The 25081-nt window shown below is 39.1% G+C and overlaps 1 protein-coding gene across 6 annotated transcripts; it reads right to left on the minus strand.

The window, feature by feature from the left end:
- Nucleotides 1-366: 366 nt before the first annotated feature.
- Nucleotides 367-25071, minus strand: LOC120307293 (inactive serine/threonine-protein kinase TEX14-like). Of its 6 annotated transcripts, XM_039341888.1 has the most exons (21): nucleotides 24935-25052; nucleotides 21716-21801; nucleotides 20188-20330; nucleotides 19407-19521; nucleotides 17675-17840; nucleotides 16438-16580; nucleotides 15731-15791; nucleotides 15495-15625; nucleotides 14896-15012; nucleotides 14612-14735; nucleotides 14360-14532; nucleotides 14137-14282; nucleotides 12958-13148; nucleotides 11249-11363; nucleotides 9166-9260; nucleotides 8584-8727; nucleotides 7237-7444; nucleotides 5247-5326; nucleotides 5092-5165; nucleotides 3674-3741; nucleotides 367-1752 (listed from the first exon to the last, which is right to left on the minus strand). In XM_039341888.1, the coding sequence occupies exons 3-21, from the start codon at nucleotides 20324-20326 to the stop codon at nucleotides 1739-1741; spliced, it is 2304 nt and encodes a 767-aa protein (XP_039197822.1). In that variant the 5' UTR covers nucleotides 20327-20330; nucleotides 21716-21801; nucleotides 24935-25052; the 3' UTR covers nucleotides 367-1738. The 6 variants fall into 6 exon arrangements, with proteins under 6 accessions (XP_039197822.1, XP_039197819.1, XP_039197820.1 ...); XM_039341885.1 differs by lacking the exon at nucleotides 21716-21801 and having other exon boundaries at nucleotides 9166-9257; nucleotides 24935-25071; XM_039341886.1 differs by lacking the exon at nucleotides 21716-21801 and having other exon boundaries at nucleotides 9172-9260; nucleotides 24935-25071.
- Nucleotides 25072-25081: the final 10 nt, after the last annotated feature.

The raw sequence follows: 25081 nt of genomic DNA on the forward strand, positions 1-25081 counted from the left end.
CTGACCATTTTACCTAGAGTGGTAATAAAATGTTTGCAGAAAGAAAACCAAGTTTGGCAAAGAACCAAAATCCCAATAGATTGTTCTTTAATTATAACAGAATATGGTTTCTGTTTTGACGCGTAAGCTTGAAACATTAATCAGTCCTGTTCTATCTTGTGGCCCTTGAGGGATGTCTTTTTCTGCCCAGTCTTTTTTGAAATGGAGATGTCAGCAGTTCAATCTCTGAGTTTCTGCATATACAATTTAAAAGCAGCAAAAGTGTTTGAGCTCTTAAAACAGGAAACAAAATATAACTCAGTAATTTTTTGTCTATATCACACTATGTTTTATTTTTTCAAACATAAGTTTTATAATAAGCCACAATGGACTAGAATTTACACACACACACAAATCTACCAAAGTATGTTATGAGTGAATCCATTATGAGTGAATCCTGTCCATAACAAAAAATAGTTAAAAATACTGAAAAAATTATTGCACTATTTGCAACACCATCAGGTAAATGGGAAAGATTTACAAAAAACAAGTGAACCATAAAATATTTTTCCATTTATTCATAAAGAAATCAAGAGAAGTGACAAAAACATTTTTCCATTTATTTATAAAGAAATTAAGAGAAGTAACAAATTCAAATTGATTCTCTTTTTAAACAATACAAATAGGTGAGCTTTAGTATTATTTAAAAAAGAATCAATTTGACTTTGTCACTTCTCTTAAGCTCACCTATTTTGTAACACTGATAACTCAGAGAGTAGTTTGGAGGGATACAAGATACTATTACTGTATATTTTAAAAGGTAAAAAAACTGCCTCAATCTCATCAGAACCTAACCTGCAAAACCCCCATTTTAAACAACTTTGAATTCATAAGAGAGAGAAAGGCAGCAAAATATCTTAATATTGTTTAAGATTCTCCTAATACACAAAAATTTTAAAGTAAATAGCGGTAGCACTAATAGACTAAGATCAAACTAAATTTGATGTTAATGGTTTGAAAGGGACAGCAAACACAGTTCATTTTTCAACATATATGTGTTTCCTTTCCTTTTTTTAAAAAAAAACAGAATTGAGATCCGAGCAAGAAGGGAAATTTAGCTACCTTGCTTAGGATGAGAGCATAGCAATTCTTTACCTAAGCTAAAAACAAGTGATTTTGTTAAGAGACAAATATTTTCATCAGAACCACGGTAAGGAGAAAAGGATCACCCCCCCTCTCTGCGCAATTCTCTACTTTCATAAAATGTGATACACTAGAGAATGACAAAATGAGGTATTTGTATAAGGCTGCATGACTGGACAGGTTTGAATTCAAAGCATAAAAGAACATGAGATGAACAAAGTCTATGCTGTAAAAATGACTACAAAAAGCTTTGATTGTGATGTATGCTTATCAATCCACTAGAAGCTTTATTTGATCTGTAGCTCTCCTAGATCTCCTCAAATACTCTAACTGGCATTAGTTCATTCTTAAAAAACTAGATTGTTCTCTTGAAGAGCCATCATGTTCAGTGCTACTCTAGGATATGAGGCTCTGAACTGGAGACTCTGAATTCTCAGGATGCATACCAATGGCTATGCTGTTGAAGAAACAAAATGCTTTTATCTCAGTCCTATCTTCAACAGAGAACTAGAGGGGGTCATTACTTTTCAACCTAACTAGTCACCATCTCTTGTCCAGTGGTGGGGATCAGATCTCCCTTCTTTAGATAAGAGGCAATCTCTTTTTCTTTTCTGCTTCATGCTTGCTGATCTGTGGAAATGATAAAAATACATTAACGCAATGCTTTGTTGCTATTGCACAATAAAAAAAAAACAGCTTGCAATTGCTCTATACCCAACCAGGATGAATATCAATTCAATCTAGTATTGTCTACTCTGCTAATGCCTCTAGTCCTCAGGGAAGTGCTTTCTCCTTTATTTGCTACCTGTTCCTTTAATTGGAAATACCTACCTGTAGTAGTTAAATCTGGGATTTCCTATATGCAAAACACTGATTCTGCTAAGAAGCTATATTTATCTCCACCCATAGGGACAAATTTTCATACATCGCTGTATTAGGATTATGCATTTTCTGATTCTGCACAAAGATGACAATATTGTCAGTTTTAGATGCTGAAAAACTTTTATTTCTTAAGAAGTCCAAATGGGGTGTTTGCTTAAAATAAAATTTGAGTTCTTATGGCAGTGTTCTCAACCTTGGCAAATTGAAGATGTGTGGTTTTCATTTCCCAGAATTCCAGCTGTTTGGGGGGGGTTGAAGTTCAAGTTGTGAAGGTTGATAAAAATTGTCTTATGGAGCAGAATAAAAATGAAGACACCAAGTCGGCAACACCAATCTAATTTCGGAGACGGCAGCAGGGATTGCCAGCAGAAGGAGGAAGATCTTTGGTGACAGTGTTTTTGGCTTTTTTGGCAAACTAAATTTTGTTATGTAAACTATGTGAACACATGCAAATTAGCTTAATGTGAACTTTCTGTGCAAGTTACAAGAAAGGAGGAATATACTAGCCCAGGGGTAGGCAACCTTGGCTCTTTTATGACTTGTGGACTTCAATTCCCAGAATTCCTGAGCCAGCATGGCTCAGCTTGGAAACCTCTCCCTTTCCCCTCAGCATGGCTGGCTCAGGAATTCTGGGAGTTGAAGTCCACGAGTCATAAAAGAGCCAAGGTTGCCTACCCCTGTACTAGCCACTTCCCAATCCTTTCATAATGTGACCTGATTGCTGCATTTTCATGTTTTTAAGTTCAACACATTTCCTCATGTTGTAAGGAAGTTCCAATCTTGTTAAAAATCTCTCCCACTGATGTGTAACCTCCCAGCTGCTTTCATCCTGTTGGAGATCCAATCCATTAGGCAGAGCATAGAAAAAAATATAAAATCTTAGTCCACCTTTCTGCCTGCTGCACACAATTTGCTAATGGAAAGTCACTTCCTTCTGCTTCCTTCCAAGACATACCTTTTCGGAGATGCTCTTTGATCTCCTCACAGTAAGATGTAGTGAAGTAGGGACTAGACTTTGCTTATCTCTATAATATATTCCTTATAAATAGAGCCCCTCTTTGTTATTGTTATAAAATTTGCTTCGCTAATTGTTACATGAATATAAGGAATCATTTAATCTCTAGCAAGCATGCAGAAAGTGACCAAAAATGCTCAGGAAATATTTCCTTATGCTTCTACTCCTTCCAAGAGTGAATCTGAATTCAGTTTTGGAAGCAAAATCTACCTTTGCATGAGGCTGGCCAGGCAAGCTTCTTAACTTTCCCCTATGGTATAATTTATAATCCTTTACCATGTGTGTTGTTAAAAAAGTAAGAAAGCCTAATGATATAAATGTAAATCAGTTCTTTAAAAATGTAGGCAAATAGCTGGTATCTGACACAATGTGGGGAGGGAGAAAGATGAGTGGTATATAAATTTAAGAAACAAACAAACAGGCAGACAGATAATTGTCAGAATCAGTGACACTGCATCTATTTAAAAACAGCAAAGATCAAAGAAGGTCGATTGCAATTCATGACACAAAAAGAACTTTTCTGTATATTTGTATAAATAAACAAGGAATTCTTCCATCTGTCTACAAATAAAGACTGAATATTGACAACTATATCCATGCTTTTGTTCTTCAGCTCTATTTCTCCCCAAAATAAGATTCCCATTTTCTACCTACTGTGATTCACCGTGAAGGGGTCACTTGTTCCTTTCAACTCCTGGATAATTTCCTGAAGGAGGTCAAATCTGAGGAAACACGAATAAACCCATTTTAAATATAATGTCAAGAAGTATGATTTCAAAATAAGGAAATGTAAGGCAGAATAAAACTTAGGGATATATTTAGTCTTCAAAGCATAGATGCTAACTAATCAAATGAGAAGGAGGTAGTCCTGCAGGACTCCTAGTTAGGTACTATTTGGAATTTTTACTGATGCTAAAGATGCAGAAAATGAGAAATAAAAAAATTCCAGATTCTGAGAGCAGATTTCTTTTTCCTGAAAAAGAGGAAGGGGTGGAAAAGAAAGTCAAAATAACTCTATCTTCATTTTGTTTGATAAAAGATGGAGCAGGGAGAAATTGCGATGGGCTTTTAAGATTCTGTTCTACCTAATAAAGAGCATTCATAGAACCCCTTCTGGGCTTTCTTGCTTACCTCAAAGGGTTGACATTTATTAACAATTTCTGTGTGGCAAGAGGTTTCAGGGATTACAGTAACAGTCAAAGATTCAGTGTCTTCAAACAGAAGACAATGTTCTTATAATGTAGTGCCAACTGACATAATTACAGACGGAGCTTAAGAGATTTACAATAATAACATCTCATTAAATTCCTCACAATTTCAAGCAGAATTCAACATGCCTATGCAGACAACAAACACAGCTCTCTGCCTTCTATATAATCCTTCTATATAATCCCATTTCCTTCTATACATACATTTCATTTTTTCCTTGCTCTTTGTCACAATATAATAATAATAATAATAATAATAATAATAATAATAATAATAATAATAAAAAGTTGGAAGGGACCTTGGAGGTCATCTAGTCCAACCCCCTGCTCAGCCAGGAAACCTATACCATTTCGGACAAATGGCTGTCCAGACTCTTCTTAAAAACTTCCAGTGTTGGAGCATTCACCGCTTCTGGAGGCAGGTTGTTCCTCTGGTTAATTGTTCTATCTGTCAGGAAGTTTCTCCTTAGTTCTAGGTTACTTCTCTCCTTGATTAGTTTCCATCCATTGCTTCTTGTCCTGCCTTCGGGCGCTTTGGAGAATAGCTTGACTCTCTTTTCTTTGTGGCAGCCCCTGAGATATTGGAACACTGCTATCATGTGCCCCCTCGTTCTTCTCTTCGTTAAACTAGATATACTCAATTCCTGCAACCTGTCCTTATATGTTTGGGGATAACAGTATTTCTTTGGGCATCTACATGGAATTCCTGTCAGAGATGTCCTAAGACTGGGTAACTTAACCTTCAGAGTTAGAGAGTGGAACACACCCAGACCTGTCCCCAAGCCTAGAATAATATAATCTGAAAGCCAGCAGCCAATCCTTTTTACAAGACAGGAAAATGTGACTGTGACATCTGCTACTTACCTTTCTGTGTTACAAAAAGGCCTTTCTGTGTGGCTATCCAACCTCGGATATATCTCTGGTAAGACAGGATTTTGCTGCAGACAAGTAGGAGGTTAGTACCACCAAACAATATAGTAAAAGCATTTTCTGTTTTGTTTTATTTTACTTAAAAGTACCTGTTGCTCTCTTCTGGCTTGAGCTGATAAATCAATAAGGTTTTGCAGGGAGTGGTTCTGGATGCTATTTTTGCACTTCTCTGAGTGGAGACAGATGCAGGTTAATAGCAATCTAAAGGATGTTAGTTACAGGTAGTCCTCAACTTATGACCGTAATTGAGCCCAGAAGTCATACCAGTTGTTAAGGAAGTCACTGCATGACCAACCAGATTTTACAACATTTTTTGAAGCAGCCATTGAGCGAATCACCATCGTTGTTAAAGATTGTGTATAATGGTTGTTTTTTTTTTTTTTTGCCAGAAACTGGAAGTAAAAGCTGGCTTCCAGGCAAAAAAAGTTATAAATCATGGTCATGTGATCACAGTATGCTGCAAATGGCCACAATTGTGGGTCAATTGCCGAGAGACTAAAATGGTGCTGGGGGAAGTGATAGTTGAATTTTCGAATCCTGTGCACAAATACCTGTTTGGGGTCCACTGTAACTTTGAATGGTTGCTAAGCAACCAGTTATTAAATCGAGAATTATCTGCAGGTAATCTTCGCTTAATCTCCAGAAAAGAATGATGGTAAAAGTTTGCAATGCTGCCTAAGTGGCATAATCATGCCGTGCTTTCTGGAGACACTTTGGCATCAAAAATCCCTTCAAAGTATTTATAGATATTAACTTGTTCAGCCTTATTCTGTTTTATAATCCAAGTTTTCTGACTGTCTCTTTTCCTGGAGGCCAAGATTTTGGATTTTGGAAATAAGCCTGCTTTACTCGCTATGGAGGACGATAAAATTTCACTGCTATTCTAAACCCATCTGAAGTTTGGAATGTAATGGCAGGAAATGTATTTTGATAACTCTGTGTGCACGAAGCTCTAGTACTACAAAAATAGCCTTTCCCTAAAATTATGAGTCAAGATCAATTTCCCCATTACTGATATCTACCTGTTATCTTCTGAGATTCCTTTTCAAAACTTTCCACTTACATAGCAAATCTTCCACAGTTTCTGTGATTTTCTAAAAATATATCTTTTTTGTGACACATCTGTTTTTTATTAGCAAGCTATATTTGGAGGGATTCCTACATTACACGTACAGTACTAAATTGTAGTACAGTCTAGCTATTAGCTAAAAAATCACCTTCTCCAAATAGTATGGACAAATCTACTACATAGATCCCAAAGGAACTGTAATCCCCCCGCTTCCATGAAGTTAATAACTGGGTTGAGACCAGGAAGCAATATTTCTTTATCATGGCTCTCATTTTAAGGATTAGTCTCTGCAATTAGAGTTGAAACTTTGCCATGATCTCAATTGCATTCCAGAAGCCGATTAAGAAGGAACTCTTCCAAACTGATTTTTTAAATATGAGTGTTGTTGTTATTTCTTATTTAACATTTATAATCTAATATTTTTTACAATGTATGTGTTATGCTTTCTAATTGTATGACGTACCCACCAAGAGTCTTTGGACTCTATACTTAGAAGGAAAAACAATAGTAAAGCACAAATGGATTTGGAATGATATAAAATGCTGTGAAGTCTTTTTCTAGATTCCCCCCTCCCCAAGATAACCCTCGTTTCATGCAGTCAACTGCAATTGTGTTTGTATTAGTAGCACTGGTCAAATATAGCAATTTTCTCCCTTTGGACTAGGAGATTGAAATAGGCTTACTTCTCAGGATCTGAAAACATAAAAGACGCATGTAGTAAATTTGTCCTGTGGAAGTTGGAAATTGGCAAAAACATTGGAAAAAGTCTGAAAAAACTTATATGACCATGATGGTTGCTAAAGAAAAGATCCATACAATATCTGTTCAGTAATTTGCATTCAGTGCTGAACAATATCCAGAGAGGCTGTGTAATGCTGGCACACAGATTACAAGGAATAAAATATCTACAGTAACTGGAAAGGGTCAAAGCTCTTACTTTTAATGTACACAAGAAAGCACACCTTCAGTCATTGTTAAATACATTAACAGTTTCCAGTATTAACACTTACCCACCACCACCCGCTTAGATACGGATCTCTCACTATGACCCGTTCGACCTGGTGCCCTTTGATGGGTGACAAATGACTCCAACATATGGATGCCAGATGCAAAACGTTTCTCAAGATTTTCTAAGGATGCTTGGGCCTTTGCCAATAGACAGGCTGAATCCTGTAGGCTGTTCACAAAATTTTCCTCCTGGCTGGCAACACTATTTCCCTAAAGAAGAAGAAAAAAAAAAACTGCGAGAAGAGTCCAGGTGGGGTAACATAGAAGAAGAGACTAGGATTAACTTCAATTTAACAACCATTCAAAGTTATAGCTGCACTGAAAAGTGACTCACGGCTGGTCCTTACACTTATGACCGTCACAGCAACCCCACAATCAGGTGATAAAAATTTGGGCACTTGGCAACCAGCATGTCCTTCTGATGGTTGCAGCATTCCACGGTCATGAGATTGTCATTTGTGACCTTCCCAGCCAGTTTTCAACTAGGAAAGTCAGATTTTGTTTAATGATCATGAAATTTACTTAAAAACCATTGCAAAAAAAAAAGGTCATAAAACCACCTGGCTTAGCGATGGGAAATTCTGGTCCCAGCTGTGGTTGTAAGTTGAGGACTTGTACAGAATTTGATTTGTGGAAAATCCTCCAAAAATGCAGATCAGGGTTGAAAAAAATCTTGTATGTGTGTGTGTGTGTGTGTGTGTGTGTGTGTGTGTGTGTGTGTGTCTGTGTGTGAAGGGCAACACAATCCAGAACTAGGAAAGAAGACAGATACATTTACACTGTGCATACTGAAGCAGCATCATGTTGAAAAGGGAATGAAGGCTTACAGAGCGGAAAACTTTGGATTAAAAGAAATGGTTTACTTGAGAAGTGCTGAAAGGTTTCTTAAAACTGTTGGAGATTTTGATGTGGAGCAGTATGTAAATCCTAGCAGAGCCACAACTTTTAATCATTACATTTATTGATTGGTATGCTTTACAGTCAAATAAAAAGAAATTCACAATCAACACACTGCGTATATGACATTGTGAATCAAAGTGTGAACGTGCTTGTTCATTGCATACAGCCTTCATAGTGAAAAGCTTGCCTGTCTTGTACTATCTGGTACACACACAAACACACACCCATGTTCTGGACTACAATTCCCACAACCGTGCTAACAGGGAAGCATTGTTACTGAAAATATCCAAAGGGTCCTGGACTTAATCAAATAACTTATTTGATTCATTGAATGAGTTCTCATTAATCAATTGAAAACTCTAAAACATTTCCTCCTACAATTTGTATTTGGGGAATGCAACTTTTTAAGATCAAGACTTAAAAAGGCTTCAAGCCTGACCAAGCCATACCAGGTCTGTTGACGTGACAGTGTTATCAGACTCAGCCTTCTCCTCATCACTCTTCCCGTGTTCCCAGGTGCTGTCACAGTTCGACTTTGGATTTTGCTGTTCTACAGATTTGTTAGGGACACCGGCCTGCTGATCGCTATATTTCTATATATATAAAAAAGGCAGAACACTATGAAAATGAGTGCTCTTCAGTGGGTGGAATGTAACTTAATCTGAATTGTCCCTTCCACCCGTTTCCTAAAGAGGGGCATCCTTGACCAGTTCCTTTCTACAGAAGACATTTTGTAAGTCTACACCAATATTTGAGGCCCTGTGCCTCAGTGTCAGTAGCTAGAAACACGAGGGGAAGAACATTATTCCTCTCCTCCTTTCTTGTATCTTGCTGAAGACATTTAACTGAGAATAGAAATTTGACTCTAATTGCTATTGCAGCAAAATTCAAATTACTTTAAGAGGAGGTTTCTCCACAAACAGCCAACATGCTCTTACATGTAACAGGGATTATGTTGTGCTGGGATGCATCCCTCCCCGGGAGGAAAAAGGGGAAAGTTTGTTTAAATCCACTTGAACCCAAGCTCCTACCTGTACCTGTCTCACTGTCTGGCTCCCCGGATGAGCACTAAATGTGCTTTGTCCTACACTTCTGTTGCTGGACTCCACCTCAAAGTATGGTGCTTCTGGAGAGAACAACAGAGGTAAAACCAAGTATGGAAAGTCTATGGGTTCTTTTAGATCCTTGTATTTATACATTTATTTTGCTACTCCATATTAACAACAACAACAACAACAACAATAGTAAAGTTGGAAGAGACCTTGAAGGTCATCTAATCCAACCCCCTGCTCAGGCAGGAAACCCTATACGATTTCGAACAAATGGCTGTCCAGTCACTTCTTAAAAACTTCCAGTGTTGGAGCATTCACTGCTTCTGGAGGCAGGTTGTTCCACTGGCTAATTGTTCTAACTGTCAGGAAGTTTCTCCTTAGTTCTAGGTTGCTTCTCTCCTTGGTTAGTTTCCATCTGTTGCTTCTTGTCCTGCCTCCAGGTGCTTTGGAGAATAGCTTGACTCCCTCTTCTTTGTGGCAGCCCCTGAGATATTGGAAGACTGCTATCATGTCCCCCCTCGTCCTTCTCTTTGTTAAATCTAGACATACCCAATTCTAGCAACCGTTCCTTATATGCTTTAGCCTCCAATCCCCTAATCATCTTTGTTGCTATTCTCTGTACTCTTTCTAGAGTCTCAACATCTTATTTACATCATGGTGACCAAAACTGGATGCAGTATTCCAAGTGTGGCCTTACCAAGGCATTGTAAAGTGGTATTAATACTTCAAGTGATCTTGATTCTATCCCTCTGTTAATGCAGCCCAGCACTGTGTTGGCCTTTTTGGCAGCTGCAGCACACTGCTGGCTCATATTTAGGTGATTGTCCACTAGGACTCCGAGGTCCCTCTCACAGTTACTACTATTGAGCAAGGTTATACATTAGCTCCAATTTAGACTGTTGCCTTCTCTTTCCCCATTCTTCCTCCTATCTATGATTTCCCATTTTCTTTGTTAGGATATTGAATTTAGTAGCTGAACGGCAAAGTATACAATGGGCCATAACACACAGTTGTAGTTGATTGGTTGGAGAGAACTAGCTCATGCATGAGGCAATCTATACTATGATTGGTTGCTGTGGGTGTAAAGGGGGGATTTTCCTTCCCTCCCCACCTTTTTCTTCTGTGTGCTCTGTATGCTGTTTGATTTACTTCATGATGTTCCTGTGTTCCTGACTATCTTGTCTGCTGTAAATATAAATGTAAAATATTTTTATTTATATAAAACTACAAGTTTGTGTCAGTGTCTCTGATTTCATTTGGACAGCCGCTCGGCAATTCCCTAACATTCTTTTTTCCAATTCATATTATTGTTCCAATTAAAATTATTGCACTATTACACAAATAGTTGTTAGCATAGAAATAGTTTTATTTGTCTTATCTGACATTATATGAGATTATTTTTTTTTTGTAACCTACATAGCTGTTCATTTGGAGTTTACTTCTCCCCAAAGCTATTTTATAAATCAGATTCTGAAAAGTGTAGTTTGTTGTTGCCTCGAGTCTAGTTAACCTCAGCATGGTTTGCAAAAGGGTGCAGAGTCTTCCCCCTTAAATTATTCTGTAGGGCTATTTTCTAAGACTATCCATTTTTCTACATGGATGCAAAACTAGAGTAGCAAAACAGAGTGAGAACAAATCAAGAACAGGCCAAACCATGGGGTGTCCATGGGATCCTGTTGTTTTCATCAGAATAACAAAAGTAGCATCATATCATCCTCTCTTTCTCTTTATATAAAAGTGCAGGCAACTTCAGCAAACATATACAGGAAGGGTAGGCCTTGCGATACAACACTGTTTTTGTCATTCTGTTCTCTCCTTTGCCTCTGGGCCAAAGAAGCAGATTCCGGTCTGTTTCATAAGCAATTTAACAATTTGTGGCTAAAATAAGACTATGGATGAACTCATTTAGTGACTTAACTTAAAATTCACATCTGAGTATAGATTCTAACATGCATTCTCAAACCCAACATTTACTTCGGTTTGGCCTCTAGATCTACATTGGAATCCATGAAGCTAATATCCTTTTGCATCCCATAATACTACTATCAGGCATGAAACTGACCTTCAGGAATGATGGGGCCAGAGTCTTGAGTGGACACCGTTTGTCCTGCCCACATGCAAAGCTTTTTTGGACAAGATGCTGTTGATGAAAGCAAAGGAAAATCTCCCACAGCACCCTGTAAAAGTAATACTGCTTATGATTTTTGTTCATGATCAATAAAAATTAAAAAGAGATGCAACAGTCTCTTATTCTTTTCTAAAAAGAAGCTTAAGCAGTGTATATGAGGAAAGGGGCCTTGGCTCTACCAGTATTTGTGTCCCCCCCCCCCTTATGCTGACAGCATCTGAAAGTCATAGTGAAGGTAAAATTTGCTACATTTCACCACCAGAACTTAACAGAATAATGGAGTTGGAGGGGACCTTGGAGATCTTATAATCCAACTGTCAACGCTGCTAACATTGGATGTTCTTGCTTTGACAAAATATGAAGAGGTAGCCACTCTCTGTATAAGCTGGGTGGTATTTTTAGAGTTAAATTAGATGATGCTGGGAGGGGAGGAGAAAGAATGTGCGTGGGGATTAGTTAAGATAAGAAACCACAGAATGGAAGGGAAACTTTGCCCTTCAAACTAATTGGAGAACATGATTTATGACTGCAAATTAGAGGAGGGGAATATGCTGGAATATTATGTGCTCAGGGGAGGAGAATTCAGATCTTGGCACCAACTCTTACAATCCAACTCTATAGCAACTGTCAAAGAAAGTTATGTCACCAGTAATAGATAAACTCAGGAGGCTCTTGCTGGCTTTTTTGGGCCAATGTGTGTAGATCTCCTCTACTATCAGTCTCACCTGACAACAAGCTGATACTTTTCATTAAATGACTAGACTCAATAACCTTGAAGACAGCAAAAAAGTATGAAGCATGGGCAAAAAGCCAAGTGGGGCATATATAGTGACTTCATTCTTTCCTATTGAAAGATGTGGCCCAGAAAATAGAGACTCCAGGAAATGAAAAACTGGCTACATACTGTAGATGGTACTAAAAGGACCAGTTGGGATCCTTTGATAATAGGACACATTTCTGAGGTGAGAAGCTCCTAGCAAGATTTAAGCTACATCTCAGAAGATGTGGAAAGAACAGGTTTCAAAGACCCTTTGCAGACCTCATCACAAGGGCTTAAATGTTGCGGAAGAGGGCAAATGAAGTGTAAAAACAATGCAATGACAAGAATTGAGAATGGGGCTTGGATGGGTGTGCGAGATCATGAAGCAGGTTTCAAACACCCTTTGCAGACCTCATCACAAGGGCTTAAATGTTGCGGAAGAGAGCAAAATGAGTGTAAAAACAATGCAATGACAAGAATTGAGAATGGGGCTTGGATGGGTGTGTGAGATATGAAGCAGCCTAACGATGACTACATTAATTCAAGAAGGAATAAGATCAATTAGTTGACTCAAAGATTCCAGTGTCTGTGTGCAAATGCAGAGAGTGTAGGAAGAACTAGGACTAGAATTCAGGAAGGTAAATATGGTTTAGTAGGCATTGTTGAAAACTTTTAAGGTTGAAACTCATGAATGGATGTGTCTCAACTGGACCTTTAGACCTTCTCAATACATAGACCCAATGTCTTTGACAGTGTTATTCTTCCTTTCCTTTTTTTCTGGTCTAGTAATTTTCTATATAGTGAGGAAAGGCCCATACTTCCATCGGTTCTGCAGATAATAGGATTAGGAATAACTCAAAATTTAAGCAGTTGAGCTCCTTACCTGCTGGGCTGCTCGCAGTAAGTAGCGTAAGTCAGGAAAAGTGCCTGTCCGGTCACGTTCTTTCAAAGCTGTGCCACTTTTGACCACCTCATAAAATGGCTCAGGGACACGGGCATCAGTTAAGAGAGACTGTCCTCCCTCCATTTTTTCTTTCACATCAAGGCCATCCAATCCATCCCATGGAATTTCCCCTGAAAATAGGCATTGTTTAATATATAAAATCATAAACGATAGCTTAGGAAGACTATTGAATCTACCCTAACAGTTTTGGTCACGACAGCATACTCCTAGCTGTTATTACTAGGTTTGTGCCTAAAAATAATTTGAAACACCTTTAATGAATTATTAAAGCAGCGTAATTTTACTGCAGTACTTATAGCAGCATCTTTTTCCAAGCTCGTGTGGATTTATTTGCTTTTATGGTTAGTAGATAATGCATTTTTTTTTGAATAATTTTAAAAGCATGCAGATTCTAATTATTACAAAGATCTTGTTATTTGGATCATTAATAAGTAATCCAATAGTCAAAACTACATCTAAGAAATAGATTGAAGTGCCCTAACCTCAAGAAATTGAACCAGATAAAGAAGATTTCTCCACAGGAAGACAGTAAGGGCAAAAAAGATCAAAGAGCACCTAAATTCTAGTCCTTAGACATATTTCCAATTGATTATTTTAGAGCTTGTTTGTACAATATTAAACTGGATCTAAACATCCAAGCGTGGCCCTACAGAATATGGCATGTCTAATTTAAATCTGACTTCAATAGTCATATTTTAAAGATAATTAAGGCTAAAATTAGAAATTGTTGAGAATATTTGTGTCTCGGGTTATAGGTTTTGGCAGGGGTCTGTTCTCCAAGCTTGCTGTTTAGCTTCCGGACATTTTGCTGCCAAACTAGGTAACATCTTCAGTGGAGGGTTGGGGTGAAATGTCTTGTTCGTTTATATAGGTCCTGGGTGGTCGGTTGATCTTCTGACTGGTTGAATCACAAGACTGATTATGAGGCTAAATAAGGCTAAAATCAACATGATCTTTCCAGAAAAGAAAGCATTTTTAACAGATTGCATATTGGGTAGCATGTTCACATCATATTTTTTTTTGCAGCAAATTTGCTCTGCACGAACAACTGATTAGTTCATTCTACCTGTGATTTTTCTACCTATGCCGGAAACTGACCTGTGAAGATTTCCTGAATTACTGTGCAGAAACTGTAGAAGTCAGACTTCACAGAGGCTGGTCGGTCTCTGATGACTTCCAAGGGTAACCAGTTGTAGAGAAGCGGAGGTGGTGGGATAGGCCAAGTTAAACAGAGTTTCTCTCTCCTGAAACAGAATCCATGCTGTCAAGATTCCTGCAAAACCGTATCCGAACGGCTACAACGGCACAGGCTTCAACTAACCTCTGTTGCATGTGCTCAAGGTTAGTGAGCTTGGCAAGGCCAGGTCTCACCAGCTGTATGGCGTGGGAGGTCACAGCCCGATGGATATAGCCTCGAGAATGCAGAAACAAAAGTGCTTCAGAGACTTGGAGGAGTAGATGCACTGTAGCGGAGGATGCAGGGGAGCTAGGATTCTGCAGTGAAAGTAAGAAGGGAAGTGTGTGGCTCTGGGTAGTGAGAAGAGCAGCCTACTTTCCTGACTGTGCCACTTACCTCACAGTGCAAAGCATAGTAGAGGGAGCACATTTCCACTCTTTCAAAGACAAGCTGGATTGTTTGGAGATCCACGGATGGACTCACAGCTAAGAGGAGCAGTAGATAGGGATGGCGAAGTTGGCTACAGGTAACACAAGAGTCATGTTAAATACCACATCTACTCTGAGTGCCCGCACAGATCACATCTCTTGATTGTAACCAGGAAAGCCTGAATAAATAAATCACATCAATAGATCCTTCTTCGATCCATCGTATTCCCGATGCCCGCAAACTGGAGCTACCTGCAGTATTCTTGTTCAGCTAGGAGCAAGTCCATGGTGCGACGTGCTTTACTGGAGTTGGGATGTGCCTCTGGCTTGATGCTTCTCACAGTGACCAACTGTCCATTCCATAGCAAGCTAGAAATAGAGGTCATAGTGGAGGAATTGGAGTTAGAGTCCTAATCCTTTTCTCCGCAAAATTGTGAAATGAAGAGTTAGAATCATAACTCGTCAGCTGACAGTATTTGCAAGCCATCGCTTCTGCCAGACTACCAAGCTACGCATCTCTATTTGTGTAAAGTGGCTGCATATTGGTTCTGTTTTCCTGTGTATTTAGATGCATATGTATTTTTACTCTCTCCTTGGAAGTTCAGTGTAAGTCAAAGCTTGGCAACAATGTTCTGAACTTGAATGAGATGGGAAATATTAAAGACGAATCATGGAACTATATGACATGTCACCACATTTTCATTCAGGAGAAGACTTTTACTATGTGTTAACTACCACTTTTTGAACTGGGTCTTCCAAGTTAATTAAGGTTATATTTCATTATCTCTAAAAATATGGGAAGGAACAAGCCAGAAGGGACTAGTACATAGCAACTCAAAATGTAGCTTTACTTCCTCATGAGTGTAAATGGTCCATTCTGATAACTCCAATCTGCTTCTCTTTGTCCTCTGATCAGTTCGTTATTATCAGCAATGGATAGGAAGGCAGCCATCCGTGGCTGCTCGTATCTACTTGGATAGAGCTGAAAAAAGAAATGAACAAGCATGCACCTTAGCATTTCACTTTATAGATCAGTACATGCTCTTCCCATTTCACTGAACTACACTACTCAAGGTAATTTCCTTACATTTCCATATCCAACAAATGGCTTCTTCACATTTGCAAACATCTGGGGACAGTCCAGATACCTACAACAAGAGGGGAGGAAGGATTTTCTTTGAGACACATTCTTTTGAGCTTTCAGTATATGAAAATGAGATGGACGGTTTCTCTTGCTGACAGGGAAAAAAATCTATAAGGTGCAATCTATTTTCTCGGGTTTTGAAAAAAAGTATGGCTGCTTTCATGAGTGCTTTGCTCGAGTGAGGTCTGAAATATCTCTTCAAGTCAGTTTTTAGGTCTGCACTGCCCTAAGCCCCCATTCAAACTGTTTGCACCAGAAAGAAATTACAGCATATCTTTACAAGCGCTAAAATTAAATAATAACTAAATAAATCTCACCAGGATATAACCCTTTATTGTGACTTCACCGAGTGAGAAGAAATGACATTGAATAATGTTCTGGGGGCTTTTTTGCTTTGCTTTGGAACAACATGAAGTTTTTGGAACTTCCGTTTTTACAGCTTATTTATGGGATGGTAATTTCCAACACATGCTGTTCTGACATGCTGTTCTTCTTTCTTTCTTTCATAAGTGTAGATTAAAAATATACACTCACTGGGACATATTACACAAAAGGATTATACATTTGGTCAGTTCAGTCAAACTATGATTTTTCTTATATAATCTACTTTAACGAGGTTTGGGGATAAAACCAGCCAAGAATAAAGTTACCAGAAAGAGGTAGATAAAAGTGAGGTGAAAGAGGAACGCCAACTGCGTGAAGATGCTCCTAGATTTTTTGAGTACAGTGACTGATCGCCGTGCTGCACTTGTGCTGCCATCTGAGCACAGTACTGTTGCATGATGTCCATAACCTAGAAGCAATAGAAAGACATTGGACCTCATTCGGCAAAATCCTTGCATATAATCAATAGCCTGGTATCATAAACTACATGCATGCTGGCTAAGTAAGTGGATTGTTAGGGGAAGAGCATTGCTCGTGCCTCTGCATACAGCATAGAAGCTAAAATGGCCACCAGAATATTAACAGGTCATCCTTGACTTACACCCATCTGTTTAGTACAGTGGTTCTCAATTTTTTTAATGCCGCGACCCCCAACTGGTCGTAAGTCGAAGACTACTCAACCGGTCGTAAGTCGAGGACTACTCAACTGGTACAGCACCGTTTGCAGAATGGGACTTTTGGCGGGCTCAGCAGGGCAAAGACAGCCTGGACAATTCCTATTGGCTTTTGAAAGCCAATAGAATTAGACTCTATTCAAGAGAGTCTATTCTATTGGCTTTCAAAAGCCAATAGAATAAAAGGAAGTAGCACAGCTAAGGAAAAGGGGGAAAAAAATGGTGGACTGCGTTGTTTGGCGACCCCCGTGAAATGGTCGTTCGACCCCAAATGGGGTCCCGACCCACAGGTTGAGAACCACTGGTTTAGTAACTTTTCAAAGTTACAATGCACTGAAAGAAGTGACTTATAACCTGTCCAAACTTATAACTGTCAAAGAATCCACAAGGTCATGTAATTGAAATGGGGTTTGGTAACCAACATATGTTTATGACAGTTTCAATACCTCAGGGTCTTGTGGCTGCTATTTTGCAACCTTCCCAGCCAATTTTTGACAAGCAAAGTCAACGGGGGAAGGATTTGTTTAACAAATGCATGATTCACTTAACAACTCCAATGATTCGCTTAGCAACCATGGCAAAAAAGCTCATAAAATCAGGTGCAACCCCATTGCTTGAAATAGAAATTCTGGTCCCAACTGAGGTTGTAAGTCAAAGTCTTTCTGTAACTATCTCCCTTCACAATTTTGTAAAAACGGTGAATTTTCAAACACAGAAAGAGCTCTCCATTACTCCTGATCAGTTACTACTAAGTTAGTATATTTTATTCTTCTAGCAGGCTAATGCATTTCATAGAATTATATCCATATCAATCTTATGAACTTTGTACCTTTGCATTTTGTTCACCTCCAGCTTGCTGGGCCCAGTCCTTAGGAGTCCGACCCTTTTGATCATGGAATCTTAAATCTCCTCCCACTTGCAGGATACTATTGAGAAGTCTTGGGTGACCAGAAAACGCAGCTGCATGGACCGGTGTGCTACCATCGTAACAACGACTGGGATTCATAGAATAGAAAGAGAATGGAGAGGTGTAGATATCAACTACAGGAAACAACTCAAATAGATCTCATTTGCGGCGAATGGGCTATTTTACCAAGTTTGTCATGGTTGATTGAATAGGAGTTGGTATGACAGTAGCTTGGGCTTAGTGGCTTCTTAAGCTAAGGTATCTTGTGTACTGGGCAGTGATACTGGGCAGCATCTTAGGGCTGGGCAGTGATCTGGATCTGAAGAATAAAATAAGTTTGGGTTGTTAATGAGAACACATAAGTAGCATCTATTGTGAAGAAGACAAATGCTGTTTTTCCTGGGATTGCGTGTCTAAATCACTAGACTTGTGCAATCTAATTTTCAACTGGCAGATGCTCAGTTTGGGAGCCAGTTTAGCATAATGGTTAAGACATCAGGCTAGAAACCAGGAGACCAGTTCTGCCTTAGGTTCAAGGCCAACTGGGCCAGTCATTTTCAGCCCTAAGAAGTAGACAGTGGCAAACCACACTTCTGAGAGCTTGCCAAGAAAATTGCAGGGACCTGTCCAAGCAGTTGCTAGGAGTCAAAACTAACTTGAAAGCCTCAATATATAAATCATATGTTCTTCTGCTAGTTTTCTTGTTTGAATTATATAGTTGCTTTGTAAGCTAACCCAGTAATTGATACAAGGTTAGCTCATCAACTGACAGCTACTCAGTCATTGTTCGAAAACCTCCATTAAGATGTTGCTTTTCATGCCGAATGGCAAATATACCGTTCTACAACATGGACACATTAGATGTAATCCTGTCTTTGGGACAGCCGGGACAAGTCATCACTCTCATCCCCCTTAAAACACTATAGGAACGGGAAAGTGCTGTTGGGTGGACATCTCCAACAGACTTGTTAGTATGTTAGTTGGAAGGAGAAAGAGGATATCTCCACAGCAAAGCTAGGTCACTTCTAGTCACCATTATCTGTGGACTGTAGCTGCAAAGCTGAGAAATGTATATGAATGATGGAATTGGTCCTAAAGAAATGAACATCTGTAGATATCTGAAACAATGTATGCATTGGGATGTTACAATATATTTCTATTCTAGAAGAATTGCAGTCAGAAAGGTTGCAAAAGAATAACTACAGGTAGTACTCGAGTGACGAGTGCAATGGAGCCTGCCCATTCCACTTGTCACTTGAAAACTCGTAGAGTGAATCTTGTACCTCGAACAAGATTACTCCCTTGCTTGTTAAAACGCACACAGCTTGTTAAGCGAACACACCGAAGGCCTAGAGCAGCCAAGAAAGTGAAGGATCTCGATTTTCGTAGGGTGAATATTGAAGGCCTGGTGCCTAGGGAGATCCGGGGTGGGGGAGGGAATAACCAGGGTGAATGTTGCAGTGCCACTGCGATTGCTCTTAAGGGCGAATGACTGCCACAGTGCTGCAATATTCGTAACTTCGGGACTTGCTCGTAAGCACTAGGGATGTTCATCACGTAATTTTGAACGAGCGTTAAGTGAACGTCCATAACTCGGGGATTAACTGTACCGGTAATATTGAACTAATTTCTCTAGGAATTCTGTATCACTCACTGATTAGGATTAGCACCAAAGCGTAGAAACAGCTGAACTACAGAAGCATGTCCCAGTAGGGCACCAATATATAAACCAGTCTGTCCAGCTGCATTGTGGCTGTCGACTTCCACACCTAAGGAAGGAAGCATGTGTCACACTGAATAACAGCAAAAGTTTTTTTCTGAAAGCATGTTCATTGGAATTGGACAGCCAATAAATTAATGTTAACAACAACAGCAATAATACTGTAACATTACAGGTAGTCCTTGATTTACAACAGTTAATTTCATGATTGTTTGAAGTTACAGCATTGAAAAATGTGACTTATGATGATTTTTCACACTTATGACCATTGTAACATACCCACGGTTACATGATCAAAATTCAGGCACTTGGCAACTGATCCCATATTTATGATGGTTTCAGTGTCCTAGAAACATGTGACCACCTTTTGCAACCTTTTGACAAGCAAAGTCAATGGAGAAACCAGATTCACTTAACAACCATATTATTAACTGAACACTGGCAAGGAAGATCATAAATGTTTTGCTTAGCAACAGAAATTTTGGGCTCAGTTGTGGTCGTAAACTGAGGACTATCTGTATATGCACCAAAATGAGCTGATTCAACTATAACTAAATCTCCTGTCCCATATTAGAAATATAGAATAGAAAATAAGACAAACTTTGCAGGTTATATCCTCTATTTTCATCACATGAATGATGCCCAGCTAGAGTTCTAACTCTTACAAAAAAGCAGCTATTGATGCAATGTAACTCACACAACAAACATGATTTACCTCTCTTTAATAATATCTTGGCCTTATTGCTCTTGCCCTCAGCAGCATATCTCAGTAATTGCCCTTCCAGAGATTCAGGTTCAGTAAAATAGCCTAGGCTTACAGGACAGTTTGGCGAGAGCACTGGCACCTTTGGCATCACACTAAAACAAGCATCAGAATGTAGTTTTAAGAGATATTATAAAACAAAGCACTTCTTTCAATTAAATACAAGCCCCTTTTAAAAATCATATATTGTAAGAAAACATAGATGCATGGCTGTGTGGATATAAAACCTAGATGTGTAACATGTGTGGATATTCAGAAGAGCAACCAAGATGATTAGGGGATTGGAGGCTAAAACATACGAAAAACAGTTGCAGGAATTTGGATATATCTAGTTTAATGAAAAGAAGGACTAGGGCAGTGGTGGCAAACCTATGGCACGCGTGCCAGAGGCGGCACTCAGAGCCCTCTCTGTGGGCATGCGCGCCATGCCCCGGAGATGGCAACTGTCCCTCTTCAACCAGCCACCCGCTAACTCGCTAACTAGAAGACCTCCAAGATTCCTTCCAACTCTGTTATTCTGGTTCCTGTCCTCCTCCTTCCTATAATCCTAGTATCTTCAAGAGGGCACCACTATACAGAATGGAATACAAAGTTGGAAGGGACTTTGGAAATCTTCTAGTCCAACTCCCTGCTGAAGCTCAAAGTTGCTTTTTCAAAGGTGCGCAACCAGGAGATCCTACACCATTCTGGCTGTCTAATCTCTTTTTAAAACCCTACTTTATTCATATATATTTCACAGTAAAAGTTACTCTAGGACAGCAGTTCTCAACCTGTGGGTCACGACCCCATTTGGGGTCGATCGACCATTTCATGGGGGTCGCCAAACAATGCGATCCGCCATTTTTTTTGTCAGGGGGCGCCGCCGTGCATGCGTGCCATGCAGGGGGCGGCACATGGGGGCAGCACTGCGCATGCGCACTGTGCATGGGCCGACACCGCGCATGCGTGCCGCACAGGGGGCGGTGCGTGGGATGGCGTCGCGCATGTGTGCCGCGCGGGGGGCACGCATGCGTGCCGCGCAGGGGGCGGCGTCACGCATGCGTGCCACGCAGGGGCGCCGCCTGCTTATGTCCGGGGTCGCCGTATAAAAAGGTTGAGAACCACTGCTCTAGGATATCCAGACATTCAATGAATTTTGGAAGTCCCATCTGTAATTCCATTTTCATGAATATATCCTACTGATTCCAATGGGATTATTGAGTGAATATTCACGAAACTCTGCTGCACATTCCCATTTTTATAAAAAATCTGCTTTTGATAAATCAGTTTGCCTCAACAACGTTGCAACAGTATATTGTAAATTGCAATCTGATCTTACAATGTTTTTTCTATTGTCTGTCTAACTGTGAATTGTATACTGTATGCTATTATGTAGGTGTTCTTTATTGCACTGTTCCTCAAGCAAGTGTGGATTTTCCCTGTCCCAGTTACAAGGTTGAGATTACATATACTTGGTTCCACATTGCTAATGCAAGCCTACCTGGATCATCCACCTGGAAATATTCATGGATATGGGAAACACTCTCCGCATGTTCAGCTCTCTTTGTTGACTCTTATTTTCTATTCCTGGAAGGTTTGAGACCCGGTCTACATTAACACTTCTTCATGCTGCAGCATTATAAAATGCTTTTATGTTCCCAAATCAAGCCAGTGTGCAAAACCATAAAAATTGAGTAATATGCCAAATCCTGAATTCAGTCAGGACACTTTGTAGAGCAACAAAGCAAAAGTGGAGCCAACTCCAAGCAGGGCAGAAAGCAGTAAAATGCAACAGATGCCAAGTTTTAACTAAAATATTAAGTGTAATGAATGCATGAAAGCCATCCCTGATTTCAATTGCATCTACTGGGAAGAAAACAATGCCTTCTTTCTGGAAATTATCCTTGCTTCTTTAAAAGAAACATCGTTCTCCTTCGGCGAGGAAAGACGCAACGAAGAATTAGAGTGACAGAAACCCCCAAACCCCAATTACTTCCTTTCTTGCTTTTATGTTCGGAACGTGATTGACGGGCCAAACCGCAAGAGAGTTTTGAAAGCGGGGCCTTATCAACGGCCGCAACGGGAGCCAATCAACGGGCGCGAGACAGAAGGGAGGTGGGGCAAAGCGTGAATTGACGGAAAATGAAGGGTCTGCCGAGAGCGAGCGCAGCGAAAAATCTGTTGGAGATTCCCTTCAAAGCAAGCCCCACATGGCTTTAATGGTTGGATGCTGGGGTCGCGGGAAGACCGAACCATTCCGCCTTAGGGAAGGCAACCTATTTTGAATGTTCAAGAATTTAAAAATAAAAGGAACTAGAAAGCAAGCATGATAAAGAAAAGACTTAAACTCCATCTCTTTGTCTCCTCAGCAATTCTCTTGTTTATAGGAAATCAGCATAACATAGGCAAACACTAAAATAATGTGAATTTTTCCCCTTTGAAGGGCGAAGTGGTGTAGTCCATTTCTCCCTCTCTTATTCCCAGTTTGCAGATTGAGCGTTCGTTTATTTCGGGGAGTGATTTGCAGAGTGTAGCGTACGCTTTATTTTAAAAACAAAATAATTTCTGAGATGTTCCCCTCCGGGCAATTGATGCCGGCGGAAAGAAGAATCCAATTGTTAATTTAGAAATTAAAATCTGCTTGCTTTTGAACTCTGCATTTTTTTGTTTGTTTTCTTGGAAGTAATAATAAAAAAACGCTGGTTTTTTCATTCGGGTTTAAATCCATATTCGTTCGCTCTCAGGTATTCGAATGCACCAGAAGCAACGTTTCCCATGTTTTTTCGTCAAATATGCAGTATATTCAAAAATGAGAGCTGATAGAACCCTGACAACCAAGAGATGGAGGCAAAGAGGAAAAGTTGGAGGAGAAAACAGATCTTCCCAACAGATTCTCGATTCGTCCTCATTTATTAACTGCTTCCTCTTCAACTTTATGTCACTTCTTTTACTCAGTATTTCTTAATGCTCCCCCCCCCCGAACCCTTTCTCACTTTTAAAAATGATGGAAGACTCCAAAAGAGCTTCTGTAGGGGTTATGTTTAACTGATATTTTCCATATCGCAGCATAAAATTGACTCATTTGCTGTCACTATCGCTTCTCATGATTATTTGATAGGATTTTAGTGTCGTATTGTTCTTTAGGACAGGCTGGAAAATTTTGATCTCGCTGACTCCGGAGATGAGTCATGTTGCCCCTGTTTGGCCAAAAAAAATGCTACCTTAAATGACTTGGGTATTTATGGAATTTTTAACTCCACAAAAGATATTTTGTTGTGAAATTCAGATTTCACAAGTCCTTGGGGGAGGGGGAACGCTTATTATAGGAGTGGGGGGGACTTAGTTTATTAAATGAAGTTGCAAGGCAATTAGCATCTTGAATTAGGCTGCTCTGAGGATTATTTGATAAAAAATATTTTTTAATTATATCAAAGCAGCAACTCTAAATAAAAACAGTTTTCCTAACACTGGTGGGTTGCTTTTTTGTTTGTGCTGGTGGGTTTGCCACCAGAGAGATCTTGGCAATGACATAATACCAAAACCAAACAAAACTAAAGGTGCTAATTATGTTTATATTATTTTAAAAAAATTATGTCCATTTCTAAGGTGGGTAGTAGGAGCCAGAACTTCTTTTAGAACAATTACTCTGGACATCTGACTCCCAAAAGACAAGCTTCTTTATTAATTACCCTTAAACTATTGAAGAACAAAAACTCTTATTTTTTTCAAATGTCTAGAAAAGCTCTTATATTTTCAGCTGCAATGTTTATCCTAATAAACTAGCCTTAGATCTAGGTAGACCAAGATTGTTCTGAAGGGCAGATGACAGTTAGTCAGATGACAGTTAGTCAGACCAACAGCTCACTGGTTCTCAAGTTATGGTTCATCCAGTATATTATTGTGCTATTATGTATTTATTAAAGAAACAAACAATTTCTACATAAGCTTCAGCTTACAAAACCCTATTCTAAACATTACAGTACTTAAGAATATTAAAAATAAAAAGGTGATTCCTGGGTAAACTCATGTTTAGCTAGCAATAAATGCAAGAACACCAGGAAATTATAAAACTATAAAAAGTTTTAATAAATTTAATAAAGCTTGGTGTTTTAAATTTATTAAAACATTTTATAGTTTTATAATTTCCTGGTGTTCTTGCATTTATTGCTAGCTAAACATTACAGTACTCTATAAATGACTGTTTTTACAGTATGCAAATTTAAATTTGCAATTTCAGTTGATGAATAATCAATGATAAGTTTCATCCTTGTATTGTGAAGCATCATGTCCCTACACCAGGGATGTCAAACTGTGACACCCCTGCCCTACACCATGAGCATAATAAAGATACTTGATTTGATCTTCTCTGTCCTCCTTAATACTTGGGTATAATTTTTTAACTTATTCTATCTCTTCATTTGCTTTTTATTCTTTTGATCCCAAACACATATTGTTTGTTTTCTGTCATTTTTTGGTCCAATCTGCCATTTCTTTTCTTTTTTTTTCTCTATCCTATTTTCCTAGCTTCTTGTTTCAGGTAGGCCTTTTATTATATACTGTAACTGCTCCATAAACCATGATGGGGGGGCATGTCAATGGCAGATATTCTGGCCAGGTGCTGTTCCTACTAGGATATGGGAAGTAATTTGATGCAAAATGTGTTACCTATAAAACAAGTAACGAAGAATTAGAAAAATGAATTCAAGTAGTAAATTCAAACCTTTGTTGAAGATAGGTATTTCCAGGCAGATAATTTGAAATCATTGTGACTCAGGATATCCAAGAATGGATAAAATATTTATGTAGAAATATTGTCTTCTCTTCCGAGACCTATTTTGCTGGCCCTCCACTACCATTGCCAAGAAAC

Source organism: Crotalus tigris, unplaced genomic scaffold (assembly GCF_016545835.1).
Source record: "Crotalus tigris isolate CLP2741 ecotype Arizona unplaced genomic scaffold, ASM1654583v1 scf7180000017773.841730, whole genome shotgun sequence".
Classification (NCBI taxonomy): domain Eukaryota; kingdom Metazoa; phylum Chordata; class Lepidosauria; order Squamata; family Viperidae; genus Crotalus; species Crotalus tigris.

Coding starts and splice junctions, on each gene's coding strand:
- LOC120307293 (XM_039341884.1), bottom strand. CDS start 24,978: ATGATTTCAAATTATCTGCCTGGAAATACCTATCTTCAACAAAG. Junction 19,522..20,187: donor CAAGATATTATTAAAGAGAG/GTAAATCATGTT, acceptor TTCCTTCCTTAG/GTGTGGAAGTCGACAGCCAC. Junction 8,728..9,165: donor AGACAGTGAGACAGGTACAG/GTAGGAGCTTGG, acceptor TTATATATATAG/AAATATAGCGATCAGCAGGC.